The 20,962-nt window shown below is 40.9% G+C and overlaps 2 protein-coding genes across 2 annotated transcripts; both read left to right on the top strand.

Moving 5' to 3' along the window:
- The first annotated feature begins 1,326 nt into the window (after positions 1-1,326).
- On the top strand, positions 1,327-5,473 carry LOC130252348 (lymphotactin-like). The gene is made up of 3 exons (XM_056489822.1): positions 1,327-1,662; positions 4,089-4,206; positions 4,911-5,473. The coding sequence occupies exons 1-3, from the start codon at positions 1,593-1,595 to the stop codon at positions 5,014-5,016; spliced, it is 294 nt and encodes a 97-aa protein (XP_056345797.1). The 5' UTR covers positions 1,327-1,592; the 3' UTR covers positions 5,017-5,473.
- A 6,443-nt stretch (positions 5,474-11,916) lies between these two features.
- LOC130252356 (lymphotactin-like) lies at positions 11,917-16,977 on the top strand. Its single transcript, XM_056489833.1, has 3 exons — positions 11,917-12,691; positions 15,149-15,266; positions 15,969-16,977. Exons 1-3 carry the CDS (start codon positions 12,622-12,624, stop codon positions 16,072-16,074), a joined length of 294 nt encoding a protein of 97 aa, XP_056345808.1. The 5' UTR covers positions 11,917-12,621; the 3' UTR covers positions 16,075-16,977.
- The last annotated feature ends 3,985 nt before the right edge of the window (positions 16,978-20,962 follow it).

The following is a 20,962-nucleotide window of genomic DNA, read 5'->3' as shown; positions in this document are numbered from 1 at the left end:
ATTTCTTTGCTTTAATTATAAAATTGTAATTGCTTGCAATTAATCATCGCAAGTGTTAAACTTCTTTTTAAGTATGACAAAAATTTTGTTTGTGGGCAGTGTAAAAGAGGAAGTAAGGCTTTCACAAGATGTAAGCAGGCTTTCGAAAGATGTGTTTTAAGATATGTTTGCTATTGCAAAACGTGTATCTAAAATGGCATAAGAGGAGAGCAGGAGACCATAAAAAGAAGAGTACCAAGCTTAAAGCAGCATCAGAAGACCACCCTAGACTGCTGACATCTGCAGCTCTTGAATTGTGCAAGCGCTGCAAAAATCTGAAGCAACAAACTCAAAATAAATCTCCAAAATCATTTCAGGAAGTAACGCAACTGTGACAGTATAAAAGACTTCAGACTGAAGAAGTGGGTGTGCCTCTGGCTTTGCCATGCACCCAGGCCTGTAACTTTTGCTTTATAATTGTCCCCTATTATCATTTATTAAAACACTTAAAAATTTAACAGGAGTGGGTTTTGTTTCTCACAGCACATGAGAAGACTTCTGATGCCAGCTAAGGTGTTGCTTTGTGTGTGGTCTGGAGGTCCACAGCTGGCCAGACAAATATTTGCAGGCTCAAAACCACTGGTTTGTAGCAAGGCCATCCAGTAACTTGGACAACATTAGACAGGCAGGACAGCTAACCTGGGTGATGGGTTGGCACAGTGTGCAGAAAAGGGCACTAGTAATAGAAACATAATTATAGCAAGCTGACAGACCTGTTATCAGCATCATGTTTACATGAAAGTGCAATCAATTTTTTTGGGTGTTTTCTACAAATTATGCCTCTCTGATTGCCTAGATACTTTCTTGGGCCCCATTCTTTGCACTAGAAAGTCCACACCACAAAAAAATGCAAACCAAAGCAAAGCAACCCTGACACAACCCTTTACAAACTCTTATTCCTCTTTGAAACCATTGCATTTTTGTTATGCCTGACTGGCAGGAGGCATTTGGGATCTGGATCTGTATGCAAAGGTGTGTTCAATCTTGCTTCTCCCAGCACAGTGACATCCACTGCTCATAGGAGATAGCAGTGACACCCCTCCACAGCTACATGTTAACATGACAAACCATCCACAGCTGCTTGCAAAGAGCCAAGGTGTTCCTGTTTCCATCATCCTTTAGCCCACAGCTCCCCTTTCCAGTGGTTCACTGATCAGCAAGGTACCACTGAATGTCACTCTGTGTCTCTGCAGCTAAAGGTTTCAAAACTGAAGTGTGAAATGACAGGAACATTTATTACAGGTTTCCACTACAACACAAGAGCTCTCACTTTTTGCAGCTTGAAATAAACCCAACTCACAGCATAGAAGCAAGTGCAACCACAGTGGTTTGAGCAGGAAAAGCCTTCTCAGGGGGGCTAGTGAAGGACTGGTGGGGGAAAGGAGGTGGTTCTCTCCCACCAAAAAACTTACTGCCACTCAATTTTACCACTTAAGAGTCAGGCCCCCCATGACAACCCAAAAAAGGAAAAGAAGAACTGACAGCTGAATGACAACTTACAAACCCAGTGAAAGAGCCACTTTCTGCTGAGCCTTGACACAGAAGCCACAGCGATGAAGCTCCACACCGCAGCAATCCTGCTCCTCTTCTGGCTCGGCATCTTCACTGTGCACACAGTCAAAGGTAAGTTTGCAACTCAAGAGGAAGACAGGTATTGCTCCATGTTGCACCTGTGGTTTCCTGAGAAGGATTCATAGTTACAGACAGCTGATTTACAAGATAAAATGCACATGAAATCCAGATGAAAACTGCAAAAAGACAGTTTCATGGGGCATTTCATCTGATGTCCTGCCAGAGGGTGGTTGGTTTCTGCTTCAATGCAAGGCCAAGTTCTGTGCCTGGAAGCACTCAAAGGGTTTCTGTGCAATGTTCTCTATCTCAAAAATCAAAAAATCTTGAAGGCACAATGACTTTTAGCCTCACTGATGTTACAGAGACATGAGTTAAATGTTAATAATATTTCATGAAAAATCCTTCTTTGATAAGATGTACTTTTTCCAGATAGACAACTTCTATACTGATTTTATTGTATTAATTGTTATTTGTCTTTCTCTAACTACATAGCCTAAATTCCTCTAATAAATGTATTTTAAAAAGCTCCTCCATTTCTATATCCCATTTTGTTTATTTGCTTGTATCTGGACAAATCTTTTACTACAGACAGGAAAAGTATAAATGGGAAGTAAAAGGGGGAATAACAGATTTATACAGAACCTTCTCTCTTTTCACTGAATCATAGAATTAAACATCTTCTTTCAAAGCAATTATGAACACTGAGATGAGACATGAGAAATTTGTCTGCAGTGCTGATTAGGTCAGTAAGTTTTGGCTACAAGTACCATGTGAAAATACCCATTACCACTCACATTCTTATCACAATTAGATTCACTCAAGCATATAAAAATCACACAAAGCACAGATATGCAAGCCATATGCAAACCCACAAATAGGCACTCAGAAACACAGAGAAAAGGTATCCTCAGTAAACCACACCAAAACCAAACTGAGACCTGCTAAGCATTCACAGGACTATGAAGCTACACAGACCTTATGCTGACCCACTGCCTCTCCAACTACATCCCACTGCATCCTCCTCTTTTCACTGGGGACACTGTGCTTAACCCTGGCACCAGCACCTTCAAATCACAGACTGCCCATTCCCAATGTCACTGTCCAGTCTGTATAATTGCCCATAAGTATCACCAAGTCTGAAAAAGCACACCAAGATGGCCTAAAAGAGAGAGGAAAAAAGGACAAAAAAGGAGGATAAAAAACCCAAATACACCTGGGGAAAATATGGTAGTTATAGATGCAGAACAGTTGGGGGTTGTTCCCAGCATCAGAGAAGCTTTGCTGCTATTCCCTGCATCCATTCCCTGAAGATTATGCAGTAACAGAGGAAATATTTCCAGGACTAGTAAGGATTACTTGATTATCTTTGACCTCTTGTATTGCCACATTTGGAAACCAGTCTGAGGCAGCAAAAAGTGTATCATGAATCATAAGAAAATACTACATTGTGTTAGTCATGACTAAAGCAAGATCAGAAGAGATATTCCTTCATATTCCTTCAGGCAAACAAAATCTCAGGAATTAGCAGATCTGCCAGTACCTGTGCACTGGCTATCCCACACCTTCTCCAAAGACTGATGTGTGTTTGTCTCAGCTGTTCCAATTATTTCAAACAAAGCACAGCTCACAGATAGCAAGACTGTGTGCAGCAGGTTTTACATTTAGCAAGGTGCACTAGAACACTTCTTGGATTTTTTTTTTTTAAACCAGAAGCTATATAAATTCTTTATTAAAAGTTCACAGAGTAGAGCAGGGTTCTTTGTGTCCCCCAGCATTCTTTCCCAAGCCTGTCTTCCATGAATGGGAGAAAACCAAAAACTGGCAAGTGAAGACTAACACTAATGTATATTCCATTGCATTTGAGCGAGCTCCCATTTTCAGTTATCATCATGTAAGATAAAAACTGTCCAGAAAACTTCATACCAATATTGTGGTTCTCTTTTTTAATCACCAATGCATTTCTCTGAATTGTATCAAAATCTTAGAGGAATGCAAGCAGTAAAAAGCACTGTGCTGTCTATGAAATCTGAGTTACAGCCAGAGAATATAAGCACTTATTCTTCTGACAGGTATATCTCCCTTTCTGTTAAAAATTTTTGTTAATGCTACTTTTGGATGCCCAAAGTGAGACAAATAACCTTGCTTTCCTTTCTTCACTTGGGAAATAGGAAGAAATACTGATTCATATTCAAAGATATTTGGAAATCAGTGTCTCTCTGCACACAGAATTACTGTACAATTGTCCAGGGCGATGGTTGAAGATTCATACCTTAACTTTAATAGCAGTAATATTTCAGAGATGGTAGGATGCATCACAAAAAATTCCTTAAGCTGACTGGTATTGTAGCTGTATAACATGTGAATCTCATGGTCTAACCACAATTGGAAATCTTCTGGAATTCATAATTTATTAAGTAACTATAGATAAATATTAATATTAAGTACCTTTGTCATTTATCTATTTTTTTCCCTTCTAGGGACTACTAGTGGTGTGTCCATGCGCAAATTCAGATGTGTGAATCTGTCTACAAAGCAATTGAACATCCAAAATCTCGTGAGCTATGAAAGGCAACAAGTACCAATAGATGCTGTCATGTAAGTATCCCATGCACCCTTCAGACTTCCTCATGCAAACACAAAACCATCAAATAGCAAAGAGGCACCAGAACACAATTCATGGCCCAGCTCATTACACCTGGCTGGCCCAGCTCACCCTTCCAGTTCTTCTGGGGAGGAGTCACCTGGCAGCTGAGGGAGTGAGGGGAGAAGAGCAGGCCTCAGAGAGCTGGGAGATGAGTGCTGCTCATGAATAATGGCAGGAAGCTCACTGACCAGTCCCATCGTTGTGCCCAGTGAGTGGGGAAAAATTCCAGCAAGGGTGGAGCAGTCAGAGTCTCCATGCACAAACTGAGTCAAGGGGACAGATCACGTGAAAGAATATGGGGTGACTCTGAGTCTTGCTAGGAGCTGTGTTTGGTCCTTTGAGCTCACAAGCATGAATTTTTATTACATCTGAGATTTGCTCCCAGGAGATAAATATTCATTGTCATTTAGCATGAAATCACAGAATAGCAGGTATGCTCAGTAATCTAAAATCAATATATACATACATGACCATGTATGATACATATGTACCTATGCCATGAACGGGAAACTAACATTGCTAACTGGTGTTATTCTAACTAACATTTACAAACTCTGGCATCTGATATTGTTTTACCACATTTTTATTTATGTTCCAAATATAAACCAAGAAACAGTAGATCTGGGTATAGAGACTGGTTTGCTTTTTTCTCTAGGTTTACCACTGCAAGAGGTACCAGGATCTGTGTAAGCCCTGATCAGAAATGGGTGCAGACTGCTATAAAGAGAATAGATAAAAGACGTGCTGCCAAACACAAATAATCCTGTCCTAGGAAAGCATCTAGGACCAACTAGCTGGAATAATCATCAGTACTGCAAGTAACAAGTAAAAGCTTATTATCTGCTTTTATTTCCTTGCTTTTGATAAATGGCAACAAACTCTCTGAACAAACTCACCTCCCACAGAGCTGGAAGAGTTAGGCCTCCATCCTGATGGAGCTCAGAGCATTCTGCATTGAGTGCTGGTTTTAAGAAGATGCTGTATAATTTAGTTATTCACCCTCATCTAAGACAAACCTGAAACAACAGGTTTGCTCTTTCCATTACTTTTCTCTGGATTAAGAACAAGCTATGTCTGGAATCTGTATTTCACAAACTCATAGGAATTCCCTGCCCTAGAGAACTATGTACAGAGAAATGTCTTATTGTCTTGAAACTGATACATGCTACTAACAGAAGGCTTTGAATTTTAATAAAGTTTCTAGAAACCTGAATCAAATGGCATGTTTGTTTGCATGATTATAATGCAGATGGATACTGCTGAAACAGGTCCCAAGCACAAATCTGAGAACTTACGGGCAAGTCAGCTTGAGCTGGCACTATTTGTAACTTGTGATTCAGACTGCTTTTGAACAATTTGATTCCAAGCTTTCTACACCATATTTCAGCTGTAAAGCTCACATTCCAGACAATATCTCTCCAAAAGTTCATGTACTTAAAAGTTTATACCTTTCTTGGGTGGTCCCCATATTATCAGAAGCAGAAGTGGAAGAGCTGTCTGTTCAATGAAAGAAAAATATGGCATTTGAAGACCTTGATGGGGAGAGGAGAGGTATAGGCAGAAGTACTTCTGGAATGAAGTTCCACTCATATTACCACTTGGATGGAGCCTGCACTGCTGCTAACCTACAGGATTTCATCCTACAGAACCTCCTAGTGATACTCATGGAACTACAGCACTTCCAAAGTACACCATAGAAATGAGATCACACCACTCTAAAAGCCAGTCTTTACAGCTCCCTTCTCTGCAGAGCAGACACTCACCTACAAATTCCAGTATTTGATATTGTTTTACCACATTTTTCCTCATGCTCTGCATGAGAACTGAGAACAGCAGACTTGGGTTAAAACTGGAATTTGATGGCCACCTGGTTTCCTTTCTTTGTTCCTATAGGCTTATTATCCCCAAAGGTATCAGGATCTGCATAAGGCCTGATCAGGTATAGATGCAGGCTGCTACAAAGAAAACAGATATAAAGCAGACATCATCTAGGAATGGTAGTGCCCAATTTAATGTTCCCAATGAAACACCCAAGAGAGGGCTGCTTGCTCACTCTCCTCCTCTGTCCCCTTGTGGCAGAATGGAGAGGAGAATTGGAGACATAAAAGGTAAAGTTCATAGTTTAAGATAAGAAAACAAACAGTTACAACTAAGCAAACAGCAAAGTGTATCAGACAGACAAACAATTCACGTTCAATTGCTCACCATGTGTTACCCTGGACCCCACAACTGCAGACCCCATGCACCAGCCCAACCCACCTTCCTTCTGTCCCCTCTGATGGAGGTGCTCCAGGGTCCTGGCCAGCTCATGGGCATCTATCCAGGCCAACACCTTTGGACCTCACTGGAAAACCCAGACCCAACTTAAGGCTCAAAAATGGCCTCCCTTTCAGGTAACAAGGATCTCAATTAACTTCCCTTCTTGTTTCCTCTGCTGGTACCCATTAGAAATGAAGTAAATCCTGAGAGGAAGATCTAGTTTTGAAGGTGTCCAGGCTGGAGCCTCTCTGTAGGAGAAAACACCAGGTTTCAGGCGTCTCAGTCTAGATCATCTCCATTCCACTATATTTGGTAATAAAACCAAATTACTTTTCACATGGGAATGGGCTCTGTGGTGACAGACAACATGGAGAATAGAAATTTTCAGTTCCCTTGAAGCTGCAAAATACACCTTAAAGACTAACTAGCAAAGGTAAAAGAATGTAAAAGGAGACACACAGGATGCTAAACATAGCTGGAACCTATGATGAGGAGGAACACAGTGAGTTTTGTGACAAAGATATGTAACAAGAGACAACAGCACATGCCTTAAGAGAAGGTCAGTGCAAGGTCATTACAATTCTGAGGACACCCAAATAATATGACCACCAGAAACACCTTTAGATGACTCTCCAGTACCTTAAAAGGACTTCCAATAAGATATGGAGACATGTAAATTAATTCCAGGAAAAGTGATGTTTATATATTAGCTAGCTAGGAAGCACTTGTACAAGTTGTAATGAATATGTATGATCATGGTAGAATAAACACCCTGTTGTAAACTTTCATGACACGTTTGATTAGAGGAAAAATCCTCCAAATGTGTGCAGTGCTATAATAAAGAACCTGCTTTCTAAAACTTCCAGTTGTGATAGAAAGTTTGTTCTCTGGCTGATTTCAGTATCAGTGGTCACCAGCTGCGGAAGAACAGCAAAAACAGACAAGGGCTGGAAGAGTAAAGATGCCAATAGTATTTCTAAAGCAATCTTCACAATCCTTATCCCTTTCACAGTGGAGTAGGTGGAATTTAAACACAAGGTGGGACATTCAATCTGTGCTTGCCTTGTATCATGCACTTGCCCACCTCATATCAGGAAAAAATTTCCTCCCCCTTTTGAACCAGACGATGAGCATGAAGGAGATGCCAAGCTAACAATATTAATAGGATATTTTCTGCTAAGCACAAAGAAAGGTCTTATTTGAAATATTTCAGCTGTTTGCCAGAGGTACATAAACCTCTCCTCCATGTTTATTTATGGAATCAATGCTAAGATGAATTGAAAATGAGAGAACAACAAGTTAAGACAGCCATTGTTTTTCTTCATTTCAGTGTATTACCAATTGCTTAGCACAGTGCAGTAAATCGAAGAATAATGTTAGAACCAAATGGGTTTGCTGTGATCTGCTGTGAATTCCAGAGGTACCAGAGACCTCTAGGACTGTCACTTGAGTCACCTGGGGATCTTTCACCCAAAGCATCTCCAAGCAAGGGAAGCATTTATAAGGCTTATGAAGTAAATGGAGGGGCTTCCTCCTTCAATATAAATGCACAGAGAATCAGTGAGCTCTGAGAAATTCAGGAGCTCTGTGAGCCTGTTCTCTAGCAGCACTCTTCCATAATTCAGCATAGACACACAAATGCCAAGGGCCAGCTGCTCAGCTGGGCAGTGCTGGCAAAGCTGTCCTGAAGATGGTCTAACACAGATTTGCACAATGACTCAAAGCTGCACCATCCCAAAACTGTAATTACAGCTTGGCACATCTCTCCAACAAAGAGAACTGTGATCCCTGCAGACAAAAATTCAATATAGAAGTGTCACAGTACCCAAGAGCTTGTCCTGATTCTGGGCCCAGTTCATTCCTCCTGGCCAAACAAGTCCCTCAGGAGACTTCATGAGAACTCCAGTGTGCTCTAACAAAACTCCTACAAGCTGAGAATGTCCCAAAAACTACAAGGGGACACCACAGAGCATTAGGATGTCAGAGGGATATGCTGTATCAAGGAGAGGAGAAGTGCTGACAACTGATTTTAATCTGGTCTCTCAGGGCTTCTGCTGCCCCTGCCATGAGGCCAGCAGGGAAAACGGTGACTCCTGCAGGACCATCTACCTGGATCTGCAGCCCATGCACGAGCTGTGGCCTGGCCCCAGGACAGAACCTGTGTTCTGTCATTCTCCAGGAGCAGGGCACTTTCAAACCCCACAGGTTCAAAATGGTAAGACTTTGGGGTTCCTGTTCCAAAGGGAAGCAGATATCATTGCACTGCTCCAAAACATTTGTGTGCTGGGAACACAAGCCTTTTTAGGAGCCCAAATAATCTTTGATCAAGGTGGCAGGATCATGATTTACCAAATCACTCTCTAGATCTAGCTCCTTTTCTAGCTCCATAGCTTGGTTTTTCTCTAAGCACCATGCAATGGGCTCTATTTATTTCTTCATTACTTCAGTCAGAGACTTAACTGATTCCCTTAACACAGGAATCCGTGACCAACAAAATCCCACGACTTGAGAGAAAAATTCATTCCTGCCTTTTTTTTTTTTTGTTACTGCACATGGGAAGGTAATTATGGCCTCTGTCCTTTCTAGATCCATTATCTGTTGCTGTTTTCACAAAATAAAGCCTAAATATTTAATTTTCTTCTGACCAAGCTGAAGTTTGGATGGAGATGCATGGTGTACTCTTTTCATTTGAGCAACACTCAAATGTGCAGTGTTTAATATAAAAGCATTCTTCTCACTAGCTCATACTCCACAAAACCAAATTTGCATGGTGATTTCATAGCCTTTAAAACAACCCTCAATATTCCTAAAAAAATTGTAAGGGATTTAGCAAAACTTTGGGGTAGATGTGTCCAAGTCTGTTGCCATCTTTTCCAGATGAAGGCATGCAAAGGTTGAATTTCTTCATCTAATGGAATGTTTCAAAATCCCTTGGATTAAGTATCAATCTACCTGCTTATGCATGTTCTCCTTGGCTTTCTATGGAACAGTGTCCTGTCTCATGGTGGGTGGCACTCCTCCTTTTGGTTTAATACTTATGGGCTGTGCTGAGACCGACAGTCCCACATCTGTCCTTGTTCCTGCCAGATTAGCAGATGTTTCCTAAAATATCTCCTGATGTTGGCTGCCTGATCTATGAATGCACTAACTGCAAGTGTGTCCTTAGTCATCTGTGATGACCATTGTCCTGCTGAGCAAGCAGACCAAGTTACAGCTGGCCAAACCTGCTGGCACAACATTACTGCAGAATTCTGCTAGAGCAAACAATTCCCCCCAATTTTGCACAGCCTTGGTTAAGGGTGTTCCTTTATCTATGCTGGGTTTATTTTCCATCCCTTCAAACACTAAAAGAGGGACTTGAAAATCCTTTTTATGTGACAAAAATAAGGGACTTCAGCCTCCCTTCTGTGTATACTGAGGACTCTGTCACTCCCTGTGTGGTACAAAGGGCTCCACATCCCTTCCATGGTCTGAGGGACAGAAGCCTCCCTCAGCATGGGTGTCCAAAGCCCTCCTACCTCCAAGGAGAGACTCAAGGCCCCCCAGCCCACACTTTTTGGAGGCTCTACAGCTCCTCTACGTGCACCTTACACAGACCAGGTTGAGCACCCAGTGCAGAGGAAATGCCCACTGGTATCCATGTTGGAATAAGTGAAAAATGAGCCTTATACACCAGAGACCACCAAATAGCCACAAAATTCTCCAAAACGTGGACTTTACTGGACAGAACAGCTCAGGAGGCCATAGAAAATGAGAAATACAAGAGGAAAAACTTGTCAAAATTTTTCCATCCTACCTGAAGAATGGTGGAAAACTGAAGAAGCAATAGGCTTCCCAGCAATACCTCAGAAAAATCTAACACCTGCAGAAGGTTCTATGGGAAGGACTGAGCTTTCAGAGGTAGCTCATGCTCAATATAGCTGGTGACTTTCCTCTGAAAACTGTAGAAGACATATGTACATACTGTACCAGTGGGCAAAAGTGGGAGAGCATCTTACCTCTTAATGTGCAGAAAACTGCTCTTTACCACCAATGACACAGTTGCTATCCTGCATCTCATGGCTGACAAGTACCAAAAAGTTGGAATATCTCATTTAAAGAGTGATTTCAGATAGTGTCCAGCAAAACATGAGGCTGCTACATTGCTTGGGCACAAACTTAACTTAGATTTCTCAGTAATGCTCTTGAGTATTAGTAAGATTACATCCCTGTGTGGCATCAGGCATGTCCTTTAGGGACTGGGGTTGAAACTTTGGCTTCATTTCACTGCACCTTCCTCAGAGGTGCAAGTTGGTTTAGCAGGCATTCAGCATTACAGCATTTTCTACTTGCCATTGCTGTCCCTGGGTTTCCCTGGTTTGCACAGTATATGAAAGAACAAAACCAAAAGGAACAAGGAATGTGTGTGTATACAAAACTAAACTACACAGCACGTGCTCTACCTGCAAGACATACAGACTCTTCCTGAGCTTACCATCCCTTACAGCCTAGGACTCACATTTGTGAGTGCAGATCAAGGTTAATTTGCCTGAAGAACCTTAGGAAATTGATTTCCACATGCTACACTAGCCATACAAATGAGCTTACATTGGGGTTGTCAAGAATTTGAAAAACTTGGAGAAACGAAAATAGGAGATGCCTGGAAGTATGAAATGGGGAAATCTCACAGTTGCTGATGTTGTGTAACCACAGCAGCAAGTCCCTGATTCTGGGTAATCATTACTTAGCAACACTTGAAATATCTGTGTTATTGACATTATTCTCATGCTAAATCCAAAACACGAAATGGTACTACCTACTAAGAAAACTACCTCTATTTCAGCCAAAACAAGGACACTCATGATTTCTCCAGTCTTTGCACTGACTGCTGTTCTACACCACAGTTACAAGCCCAAGCTTCAGGCAGCCTGGTGTTTACCTACTCACATCAGGCCCAGCTGGGTTTTTCTACAGAGCTGCAGAGGACACAAAAGATTTCTGCTGTGAGGTTCTGGAAGAAGATGCCAGCTCAGGTGCTGCTTCATGTGTGGTATGGAGGTCCACAGCTGGCCAAAAAAATAGTTGCAGGCCCAAAACAATTGGCTTGTAGCAACGCTGAATTCAGATCACATTCAATAGAAAGGACTAAATCTGAGTGATGGGGTTGGCACAGTGTGCAAAAAAAGGCTCTTTTGACAGAGGCACAGCTGTAACAAGCTGACAGACCTGTTATTAGCACCCTGATTACATAAAAGTGCAATCAATTTTTTTGGGTGTTTTCTACAAATTATGCCTCTCTGATTGCCTAGATACTTTCTTGGGCCCCATTCTTTGCACTAGAAAGTCCACACCACAAAAAAATGCAAACCAAAGCAAAGCAACCCTGACACAACCCTTTACAAACTCTTATTTCTCTTTGAAACCGTTGCATTTTTATTATGCCTGACTGGCAGGAGGCATTTGGGATCTGGATCTGTATGCAAAGGTGTGTTCAATCTTGCTTCTCCCAGCACAGTGACATCAGCTTTGGCCATATCAAGTCACAGAGCAAACACAAGAGTTCTGACAACATCCACTGCTCAAAGGAAATAGTAGTGACACCCCTCCACAGCTACATGTTAACATGACAAACCATCCACAGCTGCTTGCAAAGGGCCAAGGTGTTCCTGTTTCCATCATCCTTTAGCCAACAGTTCCCCTTTCCAGTGGTTCACTGGTCAGCAAGGTACCACTGAATGTCACTCTGTGTCTCTGCAGCTAAAGGTCTCAAAACCGAAGTGTGAAACGACAGGAACATTTATTACAGGTTTCCACTACAACACAAGAGCTCTCACTTTTTGCAGCTTGAAATAAACCCAACTCACAGCATAGAAGCAAGTGCAACCACAGTGGTTTGAGCAGGAAAAGCCTTCTCAGGGGGGCTAGTGAAGGACTGGTGGGGGAAAGGAGGTGGTTCTCTCCCACCAGAAAAAGTACTGCCACTCAAATTTTCCACTTAAGAGTCAGGCCCTCCATGACACCGTAACAATTAAGACTAGAAGTGACCACTGCATGACAACATATAAACCTTGAGAAAGGGGGCTGACAGGAGACACTTTCTGCTGAGCCTTGACACAGAAGCCACAGCGATGAAGCTCCACACCGCAGCAATCCTGCTCCTCTTCTGGCTCGGCATCTTCACTGTGCACACAGTCAAAGGTAAGTTTGCAACTCAAGAAGAAGACAGGTATTGCTCCATGTTGCACCTGTGGTTTCCTGAAAAGGATTCATAGTTACAGACAGCTGATTTACAAGATAAAATGCACATGAAATCCAGATGAAAGGCAGCTTCATGGGGGATTATATCTCATGTCCTGCCAGAGGGTGGTTGGTTTCTACTTTAATGCAAGGCAAGACTGTGTGCCTGAGAGCAGTTAAAGGGTTTCTATGCAACGTTCTGTCTCTCAGCATCAAAAAATCTTGAAGGCACAATGTCTTTAGTGTCACTGATCCCATAGACCTGTGTATATTATAGATTAATAACATTTCATGAAAAGTCTTGCTTGGATAAGATGTACTTTTTTCTTTTTTCAAATAGACAACTTCTATACTATTTTTATTGTATTAATTGTGATCTTTCTCTAATATAGCCTTAATCCCTCTAATACTGCTATTTCAAAAAGTTCTTGCAGTTCTATATCACATATTGCTCATTGTCTTGTTTCTGGACAAATCTTTTAGCACAGACAGGGAAAATATGAACCATAAATTAAAAGGGGAGTAATAGATGTATACAGAACCTTCTCTCTTTTCACTGAATCATAGAATTAAACATCTTCTTTCAAAGCAATTATGAACACTGAGATGAGACATGTTTATTGGCCATGCTTTACGTAAGTTTGTCTGCAGTGCTGGTTAGGTCGGTGACTTTAGGATTGGGCTCCACGGATCATGGAGACCCATTACACACATCAACTCATCACAAGTAGATTTCACACAAAGCACAGATATGCAAGCCATATGCAAACCCACAAGTATGCACTCAGAAACACAGAGAAAAGGTATCCTCTGTAAACCACACCAAAACCAAACTGAGACCTGCTAAGCATTCACAGGACTATGAAGCTACACAGACCTTATGCTGACCCACTGCCTCTCCAGATACATCCCACTGCATCCTCCTCTTTTCATTGGTGACACTGTGCTTAACCCTGGCACCAGCACCTTCAAATCACAGACATTCCCAATGTCACTGTCCAGGCTGTATAATTGCCCATAAGTATCACCAAGTCTGAAAAAGCACACCAAGATGGTCTACAAGAGAGAGAAAAAAGGACAAAAAAGGAGGATAAAAAACCCAAATACACCTGGGGAAAATATGGTAGTTATAGATGCAGAACAGCTGGGGGTTGTTCCCAGCCTCAGAGAAGCTTTGCTGCTATTCCCTGCATCCATTCCCTGAAGATTATGCAGTAACAGAGAAAATATTTCCAGGACTAGTAAGGATTACTTGACTATCTTTGACCTCTTGTATTGCCACATTTGGAAACCAGTCTGAGGCAGCAAAAAATGTATCATGAATCATAAGAAAATACTACGTTGTGTTAGTCATGACTAAAGCAAGATCAGAAGAGATATTCCTTCATATTCCTTCAGGCAAACAAAATCTCAGGAATTAGCAGATCTGCCAGTACCTGTGCACTGGCTATCCCACACCTTCTCCAAAGACTGATGTGTGTTTGTCTCAGCTATTCCAATTATTTCAAACAAAGCACAGCTCACAGATAGCAAGACTGTGTGCAGCAGGTTTTACATTTAGCAGGGTGCACTAGAACAGTTCTTGGATTTTTTTTTTAAACCAGAAGCTATATAAATTCTTTATTAAAAGTTCACAGAGTAGAGCAGGGTTCTTTGTGTCCCCCAGCATTCTTTCCCAAGCCTGTCTTCCATGAATGGGAGAAAACCAAAAACTGGCAAGTGGAGACTAACACTAATGTATGTTCCATTGTATTTGAATGAGCTCCCATTTTCAGTTATCATCATGTAAGATAACAACTGCCCAGAAAATTTTATACTAATATTGTGATCCACTTTTTTAATCACCACTGCATTTCTCTGAATTGTATCAAAAGCTCAGAGGAATGCAAGGATTAAGAACCCTGTCACCCATGAAATCTGAGTTCTAGCCAGAGGATATAAGCAATCATTCTTCTGACAGGTATATCTCCCTTTCTGTTATCAACTTTTGTTAATACTACTTTTGAATATGAGAGAAGTAGCATTGCTTTCCTTATCTTCACTTGGGAGATATGAGGAAATACTGATTCATATTCAAAAATATCTGGAAATCCACCCAATAAAATGCCAGTTCTAAATGCTGCCTCCACATGGGTGCTTGCAGATGATGCCAACCTAATTATGAATGATGTCAAACACTTCTACTGCTATGGAAGCAGTGACTCCCTGGGGATAGACAATACTTTAGAGATGGTAGAATGTATCACAAAAAATAGCTCAAGCTCTCTAGTATGTCTGGTATTGTAGCTGTACATCATGAGAATCTCATGGTCTAACCACAATTGGAAATCTTCTGGAATTCCTAGTTTATTAAGGAGTTATGGCTAAATATCAATAAAATATTTATTACCTTTTCATTTACCTATTTTTCCCTTCTAGGGAGTGCAAGTAGTCAGGTCATGCGCAAATTCAGATGTGTGAATCTGTCTACAAAGCAATTGAACATCCAAAATCTCATCAACTATGAAAGGCAACGAGTACCAATAGATGCTGTCATGTAAGTATCCCATGCACCCTTCAGACTTCCTCATCAAATAGCAAAGGGGCACCAGAACACAATTCATGGCCCAGCTCATTACACCTGGCTGGCCCAGCTCACCCTTCCAGTTTTTCTGGGGAGGAGTCACCTGGCAGCTGAGGGAGTGAGGGGAGAAGAGCAGGCCTCAGAGAGCTGGGAGATGTGTTCTGCTCGTGAATAATGGCAGGAAGCTCACTGAGCAGTCCCATCTTTGTGCCCAGTGAGTGGGGAAAAATTCCAGCAAGGGTGGAGCAGTCAGAGGCTCCATGCACAAACTGAATCAAGGGGACAGATCACGTGAAAGAATATGGGGTGACTCTGAGTCTTGCTAGGAGCTGTGTTTGGTCCTTTGAGCTCACAAGCATGAATTTTTATCACATCTGAGATTTGCTCCTGGGAGATAAATATTCATTATGATTTAACATGAAATCCCAGAATAATAGTATGCTTGATTTTTTTAATATCAGTATTTATGTACATGACCATATATGTTACCAATAACATAAATAGGGAAATAACATTCCTAAACGGTGTTATTCTAACTAACACCTACAGATACCAGCATTTGAGATTGTTTTGCCACATTTTTCCTCATGTTCTGCATCAAAACCAAGAACAGCAGACCTGGGTTGAGAGACTGGAATTTAATGTCCAGCTGGTTTGCTTTTCTTTTTTCCATAGGTTTATCACTGCAAGAGGTATCAGGATCTGTGTAAGCCCTGATCAGAAATGGGTGCAGACTGCTATAAAGAGAATAGATGACAGACGTGCTGCCAAACGCAAATAATCCAAGCATCTTAGGCCAACCATCTGCAATTATCGTCACTGCTGCAGATAACAAGGAAGAAAACCTTGCTATCTGCTTTTATTTCCTATTTATTAAGTGGAAATAAAATCTTTGAACAAACACAAACTCATCAGAATCTATTTATCACTCTTTGAATGTCAGCAAGCTTCTTCATTTTATGGTTGAACTCTCTTAGTCTGTATATTTTTCTGAAATGCTTGTTAATATTTCTTTACAACTGAATGTAGATATCATCTCATCCTTGCTGTCCTGACCAGGATGGCAGATAATGGTGAATGAATGATGGTTTCACATAGTGTAGTGAAGATGACTACCCACAGAGCTGGAAGAGTGCAGACCTCCATACTGATTGAGATCAGAGCATTCCACATTGAGTGCTGATTTTAAGAAGGTGCTGTATAAGTTAATCAGTCACACCTATATAACCTATACACAAACTGATTTCATGCTTCAGGATATCACCTGGTCAATGCCATATTCAGAAGATGATCCTTCAGTCTTCTATTTTTACACATGGTACTGCACTATTAGCTCAGTTCACAAAGGTGTGAATATTCTCACAAAGGGAGGATGTAGAGTAATTCAGTGTAACTCAGTGAATACAACCTAGTCTTGCTCTGGGGAAATCTTATCCTACCAATGACATCTGTGAAGTTACTTCCATTTTGCCCTCATGTGAAACAAACCTGAAACAATGGGTTTGCTTTTTCCATTGCTTTTCTCTGGATTAAGAACAAGCTATGTCTGGAATCTGTATTTCACAAACTCATAGGAATTCCCTGCCCTAAAGAACTATGTACAGAGAAATGTCTTATTGTCTTGAGATTGATACATGCTACTAACAGAAGGTTTTGAATTTTAATAAACTTTCTATAAATCTGAATCAAATGGCATGTTTGTTTGCATGATTATAATGCAGATGGATACTGCTGAAACAGATCCCAAGCACAAATCTGAGAAATTATGGGCAAGTCAGCTTGACCTGACACTATTGCTAACTCATGACTCAGATTGCTTTTGAACAATCTGATTCCAAGCTCTCTACATCATATTGTAGCTCACATTCCAGACAACATCTCTCCAAAAGTTCATGGATTTCAAAAACAGTGTTCATAGCATGCTTGGGTGGTCCCCACATTATCAGAAGCAGAAATGGAAGAGTTCTCTGTTCAGAGAGAGAAAGGATGTGATTTGAGCACCTTGAGGAGTAGAAAAAAGATAAGGGCAGAAGTGTTTCTGGAATAAAGTAACCTACAGGCTTTTCATCCTACAAAACCTCCTAGTGATACTCATGGAGCTACAGCACTTCCAAATTGCACCATAGAAATAAGATCAGACTACTCTAAAAGCCTGTCTTTACAGCTCCCTGCTTTGGTCAAGACTTTAGACAGAATTGTCTCTCATGGCTCACATTTTGTCAGAGCTCAGTCCTGTGTGAGAAACAGATTTTGTTTTCACTGTCGGGACAGGTTTTTAAATAGTGCTATTGCAAGGCAGGGAAAAGAAAGACGACTGTTCTTACACTACAGAACAGGCCAAGGCAGGCTACTGAATCTGTGTTACAGGGAGTTATGCATCTTTACTGAAGTTCTCACTAGCAACAAGACTAGAGAAAAATATTTGTTGCTACAAACTTTGCAAGGAGAGCTTTACTAGTAGAAAGAAATTATAATAAGCTGCTACTGGAGTATGGCATTATATACACTGTGTGCATACATTTTGAATTGCTGATCTTAAGGCCTCAGATCCTCATATTATAGACAATAGAAACACTTCGGTTCCCTTCAACATCACCAGAGTATTTGTAGTCTACAAGACCAGGTCCCTTATAAAAGCAATTTGAAGATAAATGCTTGCAGATAAATACCATCAACTCTGACAGATCAAATTCATCCAGGACCCAAACTATCTCATCACACACCTTTTGCAGGCAGACTTTTAATAACTGCACTCATACTTAATAGCATTGTATCATGGAATGAATCTTACTAAACTGAATATAATTTTTTTTTAATTAGGACTCTCACAACCTGAGGATATATTAACCATCACAGCAATTAATATATTATATCTGTTCATCCTCATCAAAATTCATAGAATGATTTGTAATTTTTAAGAGTGAATCATCCTACTTAACAATTACTACTTGCTTGTTATACCTTGAAAGATCTGTAGAGATCCTTGTACAGTCCTTGATACTTAATTACTATTGGTGAACAGGGCTCTTAGTATCTCTTCCTAGTCAAACATTAAAGTACAGGAACTTCTCTGACTTTCCTTGACTGCTCCTTACCCCAGCCCTTGCTGTGGTCCCAGGTGTGTGCTATTTTTGTCAACTTTAGCTGTGGATCATGTGGAAGCTTATCTGTAATAGCACTGTTTCTCCCTAGCAATTTTCCCTAAGGATCTCAAAAGAAAGAATTGGAAAGATGATTAAACCTCCTTCTCATACACACAAGCACAAAAGGAAAGTGCAAAACTAAGAGCCAGAGTTCTGCTCTTTTGTTGGAGGCAAGCAAGAATCCAACATCCTTAGGAAACACCTACAAAACAGCAAAATACTTAAAAAAACCCACAAAAAATAGGTTTCGGGTCTAAGGTACATTTGAAGATTTGGGGCTGTAGTTGGACTGATGTTCTCCCAGCTCCTGGCTGCCCAACATTTCTCCTCCAAGTGATGTAGAGAGCAGGGGGCTTGTGGTCACCATTTCCCTTCTTGCTCAACCTTTGCTAGATTGCAGCCAATTTTCTTTGACTCCTTTTGTAATACCTGTGCATCACTTTGCCAAAAAGGATTCTCCAAATACACATGGGCAGATCAGTGTGCAGCAATATTTGAAACAAATCTACAATATCTTTCCTGTCTCACTCCACTTAAGTTTCCACAGAGACTTAAGAGATGCACTCTGTTTGGCTCTTTGGCACAGGAGAAAGGCAGCAGAGGGTACAGTGGACAAACCTTCAGCCTGTGTAAGTATTCACACCTTCCCTCACTTCAACAGGAGCAGACAGGGAAATTCCCCACCCCTTTGGGCACATTGGCTTTTTTGCACAAAAGCAGTAATTCTTCCTAGGCAATGACTTTACATAGCTGCTGCTGTCCTCTTTTCACTACTTATTTATAAGTTAAAGGTTTACAATGACCATCAGCTTTCCTGGAAACTGCTAACACATGATTCACTCCCTAGCCCTACTTAGGGGTATTCATTGATTTTTGGAGTTTTTTGGTTTTGTTTTGACTTGGATTTTTACACAGCTTTTAACTTCCTTTCATGCTTTGCTTTATGCTGGAGGTTTTCATCAGCAGACACCTATTTTAACATATTGCTTTAGACCCTTCATGGGAAGAAGAAAATGGAGGATAACTGGACACCTCTGTACATCAGTGGTGCTATTCTGCCAAATATTGGTGCATGATACAAGTAAGACACACTAATTTAGCAAATACAAATATTTTCTTCTCTCATTCCTGTGGAAAAATGCAGTGCATTCATTTTGGAAAGCTAATTGTAATTGTAAATTGTAAGTTGCAAATTAATTGATTAGTTAACCCAAACTATTGGAATTTGCTTCTTCTGATGCTAATTCAAATTCTGTAGCATGTGAGTACAGGAAAAGGTGAGGTGAAAGAGGGTAAAAATAGAAAAAAGGTGACAAGGAGTCATTTCAGCAGAAAGTGGTATGAGGTAACTGCCATTAAGTCCTTAATAAATCCTAGTCTTTTAACAGCTCCCTTGAGTTTCTATCTCTGCACTGCAGATGCACTAAGTCTCTCCTCACCTTAGGAAAAGAAGCCTAAAAGATGTGCCATAAGTCTGGAAGCCTTCAACTGTACTCTTCCACCAGCAAAGACGTGGGTATGGACAAACTGAAAACATCTGAAATTACTAACATGCAGATGCTTGTCAGTGTAATTCAGAACACAAATTTAAGCTGGGCATGATTTGTACAGCACAATAAAGCTCTCTGCAGAGAGTTCTGTGGTCAGCACCATCACTGTGGCAGGGAGCAGGTAATTCTAAGAGCCTTCCTGCAGTAACACCTGTTCCAAGGGCACCTCTGACTGCCCTTGCTGCCTCTGAGTGTCCATGGCCACGATGACCCTTTCTCAAGCTATTTCTGTCTGTCTTTTACCACCTTTTGCTATCTTTCCACCCACAGCTTTCAGTTTGGTTAGATGATCAGAGAAGAAGGGAAGAGACCTACCAAGACAACTCCTACAGACACTGCACAGAAGATTTTTAGAAGTATTGTACTGTTATGTCATGGTTTTCCTTCCCTCCCATTTACTGTTGTATGAAAGATTAAATGACTACTCGAAACCAAGTATGGGATTGCTATTTAAATGAACCTTTTAACTTTGTGAGGCTCATTTGAGATATTTGCAGAGCATGTTCTGGTTCAAGGCCTGTATATAGCCTCTACTCTTGGATCTTTTAAAGGAACAACAGAAAAATGAGGGTGCACAGCAGGCTACTTCCAGGAAAAGTCATGGTTTTCCTTCCCATCTGTGTGGCTTAGAACAAAAGAATCTAGCCCAAATTATTATGTTTGTTATGCAAAGGAAGTGGCTGGTCCTGTCACCAAGCCACAAGGAAAGGACTCCAAAAACACAAGCTTATGTCCTGCCCTCCTAATGGTTTATTGTTCATTTTTGTGCATTGTCTATCATTTGATTTGGGCTGAGGATTGGTTATCACATTGAATATTTCTTGCAGGAAGTCTTTAAAAACTCAAAGAAAAAAAACACCTCAAAAGCTATTTGGAAACTAACACCTGAAAAAAACCTGATAACTTTTTTGTTCCCTCTGGGCTTCTGAGCCTTTTGGTTCCACTCTGGTGCTACAGTTTTCTCAAGAACCATTAT

This window comes from Oenanthe melanoleuca, chromosome 1, assembly GCF_029582105.1.
Source record: "Oenanthe melanoleuca isolate GR-GAL-2019-014 chromosome 1, OMel1.0, whole genome shotgun sequence".
Classification (NCBI taxonomy): Eukaryota; Metazoa; Chordata; class Aves; order Passeriformes; family Muscicapidae; genus Oenanthe; species Oenanthe melanoleuca.
Note: the sequence above shows the minus strand (reverse complement) of the source record. Positions and strands in the feature narration are given on the sequence as shown.

Bases quoted from the DNA above. Each gene is read 5' to 3' on its own strand.
- LOC130252356 (XM_056489833.1), top strand. From the start codon at position 12,622: ATGAAGCTCCACACCGCAGCAATCCTGCTCCTCTTCTGGCTCGGCATC. The intron at 12,692-15,148 runs GTAAGTTTGCAA...TTTCCCTTCTAG, and splicing joins CACTGTGCACACAGTCAAAG to GGAGTGCAAGTAGTCAGGTC. The intron at 15,267-15,968 runs GTAAGTATCCCA...TTTTTTCCATAG, and splicing joins GTACCAATAGATGCTGTCAT to GTTTATCACTGCAAGAGGTA.
- LOC130252348 (XM_056489822.1), top strand. From the start codon at position 1,593: ATGAAGCTCCACACCGCAGCAATCCTGCTCCTCTTCTGGCTCGGCATC. The intron at 1,663-4,088 runs GTAAGTTTGCAA...TTTCCCTTCTAG, and splicing joins CACTGTGCACACAGTCAAAG to GGACTACTAGTGGTGTGTCC. The intron at 4,207-4,910 runs GTAAGTATCCCA...TTTTTTCTCTAG, and splicing joins GTACCAATAGATGCTGTCAT to GTTTACCACTGCAAGAGGTA.